Genomic DNA, 5,607 nt, shown 5'->3' with positions numbered 1-5,607 from the left:
AGCCCCCGCCGCAATTCAAATAGCTGCAGAAGGATCATTCTGAGCCGCAGCAAGACTATTCCGGATTAATTCAGAGGAAGGGGCTGGGCAGTCTGGGAATGGCCTTTCCAGAGTGGGTGGTATGTGGGGTGTTTGCTGCCCGTAACCTCTGCCCGCACATCCAAGGCTCTGCCTGGCTCTGTTTGGGAAGGAACAGGGTTCTGTCTGGCTGGGTGGCCGATGTCAGGAGACTAAACACAGGCTTCCTGGTGGTCCTTGTCCTTCCTCTGCCCCCAGGAGCTAGTGTGACTCAAAGGCAGTGTGCCCTCAGAGCATCCGGCCGGAGAGGACACAGGATGTACCCCGTGAGGACTAAGCGCCAGCATCCTGCTGCAGGCCCGCCCTTGCTGGGTAGCAAAATGTGAGGCAGCCTCCAGGGAAGGCAGCGGAGTCCTTGATGAGGCCTGAAATCTGGTTAAAGAGGGTGGGCTCATTGTAGGGAACTATGGGGAGCTGCTGTGCTTGGCTCTGAGGCTCTCCTCCCCACTTTTCTTACCAACAAACCTAAGACATCTCTGGGGCACAAGTTGGGACATTTGGCCTCAAGGCAGGAGCACAATGACCAGTGGGTGGCTGCCGGAAAGTTCATCTTCCTTGATAGCATGTTCCACCACCCACTGGAGCGGGGTTCTGACTCACTGTCTCTCAAGACCCCAGAATGGGTAGTAGCCAGGCTTCAGAGGAGCATGTTCTTTGCCCACGTGCTGGAGAGGCTCCTAGAGGGCTCCCCAAAGGGGACCAGCTGCCTGTCAGTGACCAACCCCAGCATCGCCCTTTTGCGCGTCACAGCAGTCTTTGGGTGTAGGTGCTGACACTGGTCCATTTGCAGGTGGGGAAACTGAGGAGGCTGCTGGGCTTGCCCAGGGCCACACAAACCCAGACGGCCTCACCTGGGACCCCTTGACCCCATAGCTCTGCTTGTGGCCTCTACTGGCAGTCAGGACCCGGGGCTGGGTCAGGGGCCTTATCTGAACCCACTCTCTACCCCCCAGACAGATTACTTCCACCTTTTCATCTGCGTGGCCATCGTGGCCATCTACGGGGATGATGTCATTGAGCAGCAGCTGGCCACCGACCAGATGCTTCTGCACTTTGGAAACCTGGCCATGCACATGAATGGGGAGCTTGTTCTCAGGAAGGTGAGTGTGGCTCCCCCACATGCAGCCCTGCCCTCCCTTACACAGAGCCCCACCTCTGCTTCCAGAGCTCCACCCCTACAGGGGCCCCTATAAGCTCCACCCCCCACATTTATCAATTCCTGCCCACATGCAGAGCCCCGCCCCCACCCTCCATCCTGGGAGCTCCCCACCAAGGTCAGAATGTCTGGCAGCTGCTCAGGGCGCCCATCAGGCTGACAAAAGAGGCCCCTCTCCTCATGGAAGGAACAGATTACCCATTTTGACAGATAGGTCCTCCACTGTGAGGTACCTCACTCATAGCCCAGAGCTGGGAAAACTAAGCAGGAGGCTTAGGGAGGGGAGGTGGCCAAACTTTCATCCAAGGTTAGTGGGATAAATGGGGCTTTTGCCACCTCCCTACTTCCCAGGCTTCTGCTGGAGACACCACTTCTTAAAGCTTTCTGGTGTTTTCCAGGGGCAGCGAGGAGGGCCTGGGGTCAGGGGTGGAGTGGGCAGGAAGAGGGCTTGAAGAAGTCCTTCAGGGCAGAGAGGTGGAGCCATGGGGCCAGGCTGAGCCAGGGAGGGCCAGGGTGGGCCCTGTTCCACTTTTGGCTGCCCTGTTCACCTTCCATATGACTGTTGGGGGAGCCGTCCTTGGGTCAAGCCGGATGGGAGCGCGGCTTGTGAAACTTTATAGCCCCTGCCTTCAGCTGGATCAGGATGTCAAAAGGGATGAGGCAGGCGGAGCCCTGGCCCTGACCTGGCACAAGGAGCAACCTCGGTTGCTGGCTATTGTTGCTCTTGGATCACTAGCTGCCCACTGTCCCTCATCACCACTGTCCTCTCTGTTTGCAGGCGAGGAGTTTGCTGTACCAGTTTCGCCTCTTGCCACGGATCCCCTGTAGCCTGCACGACTTGTGCAAGCTGTGTGGGACTGGCATGTGGGACAGCGGTTACATGCCTGCCGTGGAGTGCACGGGCCAGCACCCAGGGTCGGAAAGCTGCCCGTACGGGGGCACCGTGGAGATGCCTTCCCCCAAGCCCCCCAGAGAAGGCAGGAAGGGCCCAAAGACGCCCCGAGAAGGCTTCAGTTTCCGCAGATAGGTTGGGCTCCCTGCGCTGGACAAGGGGTGAGGGGACCTCTGCCAGGTCCCAAGCATGGGGGAGGGGGTGGGGATGGGTGTGGAGGGGACAGGATGGTAGAAATGGAAGGAAAATGCCCTTGAGCAACATGAAGGGAAACTTATATTAAGGACAAAATTGGAGTCCGGAAGTGCCAGAAGTAAAACCCACCAGCTGCCCAGAGAAAAGTTGGCTCCCCAAACAGCGGGACCAGGATGTATGACCACCCTACCTGGAGACGCAGGCTTGCTGGGTTCTCATGTTGCCCACCTTTGATGGATCTCAACACAACCCAGGAGTTCTTCCAGTTTCATCAGCCACCAAAGGGTATTATTGCCAGGCACTGGGAAAGGCAGAAACAGAGACAGAAGGAGAGAGACAACACTGGGAAGCCCAGAACAAGGGGGTCCCATCCAGGCCCAGAGACATCTTTGCAAGCTGGGCACACCCCCTCATCAGACTTCATTCTTTGAATAAATCAAACAGATTCCACAGCTTCTCCAGCCACAGCTGCAAAGCTGATGTGAAGACATCTGCCAAAAAATAAAAGGCCCCACTGATTTCAGGGTAGAGAGGTGTAAGAGCAGGAGGCTGGGGGCTTTCATACTGTCTGTTTCAACACCCGACCATCTTGGTATGTGAAGGAATCTGCTGCCCGTGAGCCTGAGCACGGGCTGTTGAAGTGTCAGATTCTTCTCCCTTAGTTGAAGAATCGTCTACATTTGGCAATGTTGAAGGCCATTTTCACCAAATACTGTGACCAACTTGGGGTTGGATGGGTCGAGGTGTGTATGTGTGTGTGTGCACACAAAATTCTCTGAAGGGAATCTGTAATGTTTGAGGGAAGGGGCACATGTGAACTGACCAACAAGACAAAGGCAGCTGAAAGTGCCAGAAACACTCCCACTTCCCTGCGGGGTCTGCGTTCTGCCGTGACCGCCAGTCTTCTGTAAGTCAGCGTCTCTGGTGGTCAGATGCGGGAGCGACCACAGTACAATAGCCGTCACTCAGGGCAACCCTGCTTTCTGTGTGGGAACCAGGTCTTCCCAGCACACTCTTCCTGCTCCCAGAGCCTCCCCAGTTGCTCCTTCTGGGGTTTAGAGGAGGACAGACAAGGACACGGAAAGCTGCCCTCTTGAACTGACAGGAACAAGGAGCCTGGAATCGTTCCTAGAATCCTCCTGAACATCCTTCTGGGGAGAAAAATCCTTGAAGTGCTAGAGTCATCACAGAGACACAGCCCAACCAAGGCTTCTTCCTGCCCCTAGCTTTTCTCACTTAGAGTGGACGCTGCTGGATGGCGCCACTTTAAAAAGTTGTTTATCAACAGGAAAGAGGAAGTTATCAGCCTCTTCCCGTCTCAGCTTCTCTATGAGTCCATGTCCTCCAGTGGGCAGAAGACTGACACTGGGACTTCCAGGTTCCTGACACCTCAGTCCAAGAGCCTTTTGGGGAGACTGTCCTGGAGCCCCATCAGTGCCCAGATCTTGGAGTACCAACCATTATAGTCCAGCAGCAGGGTCCAGGCTGCATAGACTTCTCATCTGCTCAGCTTCTGGGAAAAGAGGATTGCCTTTCCATCCAGAGGATGGCTCCTGATCCGTTATGGAGGTGACTTGAGTTACCAGGCACTATGTTGACCCTCCTCTAGAGACCACATCTCCATGAACAGGCGTATCAATTACCCATTGCCACAGTAATGCTGCATAACAAATAGCCCCCAAACATGGCGGCCTCAAATAGCATGCACTTAGCTAGCCCGCAAGTCTGTGGGGCAGCAGCTCTGGCTGGGTGGTTCTGGTCTGGGTTGGACTATTAAGTTCCAACAGGGTGCTCACACATGTAGAGGTGTGTAGAGGTCAGATGTGGCTCTGCTCCATGCCTCTTGCATCCTTCCCACAAGCCAGTCCCGGCCAAGGCAAAGGTGCAGAATCAGAAGTGTGTAGGCACCTTCCCAAGCCTTGACAGATGCTACCCCTGCTTACCATCCCATTGGCCAAAGCCAGTCACCTGGCCAGACTCAGCATCTAAGGGTGGGGAAATGGACCCTCCTCTGCAGTAAGAGAAGTCAATGCCTAGGGGCTGGGGACTCAGGGAGGGGTGAGGAACCAGGCGGCTGGTAGGGAGCTGGAATTGGGAGTCTACCATTACCGCCACAGAATCCTGGTCTAGATAACACTGTTTTGGAACTCGCCTTTTACCAGGGGCATGACTTTCTACTGAAGGGACTGGAGATGCCTAAGCAGGGAAAGAGTGCTCCCCTCCCTTCCTCTGTAGCCAGAGTGCATCTGCACATTTTCTGATACCTTGTGCCTTTGGGCTGCTGTGTGGGGTGGAGGGAAAGGGATCCTGTGTTCCTTCACTTTGAGGGTCCTGGGTGGAAAGCACTCATTCTGAACCTCCCGGCTCCCACAGCCCCTCACCCTCACAGCTCCCCAAAACCTTGTACCAAGTGCCACCCCCGCCTTTACTGCTCCCACCTCACACTCTGTGTGCTGAGCCGGGCCCCAGTGTGGTCTGGGCTTCGTGGAGCAGCCAGGACCTCAAAAAGCCGAAGACCTGGTTGTATGGGCTCTGTGAGGTCCCATTGCTCCGGAGGGATGGAGAAAGCCCGCCCTTATATGGCTCCCTTAATCTGGATGCAATTAGAGGAAACCAGCCAAAAACCCTGCGGCAGCTGTTGCCCCAGGATTATTCCCAGCCAGCAAAAGGCATTAGGGTGATAATTCAGTCATTAGACTTCTAGCCTTTCCACCACCAGAACGTGCAAATACGGGATAATCAGCCCGGCACGGCCATCTTCCGCGATGCTGCTTATTTAACCCATTTTTTTAAAATGACACTTAATATTATTGGCTGGTGTGCGTGTGCACGCATACTTACAAGTTTCCCCACTGCTAATGTCTGTGCTGACGTTACCTGATGTCGTCGGGGCCTCTGGGAAGAGAGGGCAACTTTGATGTACACATGCTGGCGAGGAAAGGGCAGAGGGGCACAGACTCACCAGCCCAGTGTGGGGTTCACCCTCCCAAGGAAGGGGAGACAATGGCAGGATGAAGCTGAGCCCAGGGAAGGTGGGAGATGCACAAGCTGGGGAAACAGTGGGATTGGGGTCTGATTAAGTGCAGAGGGGAGCAGTGTGCTATTCCAGAAGGTTCTGACTTAAGTCCCAGCAGGGAAAGACTTGGAACTCACAAATCAAGGGAATCGGTGTTCTTGAGCTAATTAGAGAGGGAGGGATGGGCAGGCTGGGGAGGACCCGCCTCCAGCCCAGTCCACCTCTGCTGAGGAGGAGGGTCTGCAGTCTAGAAGGGCAGTTCCATTGGCA

At 55.4% G+C, this 5,607-nt stretch overlaps 1 protein-coding gene across 3 annotated transcripts in view; it reads left to right on the top strand.

The window, feature by feature from the left end:
* Positions 1–5,607, top strand: part of TBC1D16 (TBC1 domain family, member 16) — a 68,560-nt gene extending 62,953 nt beyond the window's left edge. For all 3 annotated transcript variants that reach the window (XM_010856280.1, XM_010856279.1, XM_010856278.1), the window contains 2 exons: positions 1,032–1,178; positions 2,013–5,607. In XM_010856280.1, coding sequence (XP_010854582.1) covers positions 1,032–1,178; positions 2,013–2,261 — 396 coding nt within the window. In that variant the 3' untranslated portion in view covers positions 2,262–5,607. The remainder of the gene's footprint in view (positions 1–1,031; positions 1,179–2,012) is intronic.

Source organism: Bison bison, unplaced genomic scaffold, assembly GCF_000754665.1.
Source record: "Bison bison bison isolate TAMUID 2011002044 unplaced genomic scaffold, Bison_UMD1.0 scf7180017864371, whole genome shotgun sequence".
NCBI lineage: Eukaryota > Metazoa > Chordata > Mammalia > Artiodactyla > Bovidae > Bison > Bison bison.
Note: the sequence above shows the minus strand (reverse complement) of the source record. Positions and strands in the feature narration are given on the sequence as shown.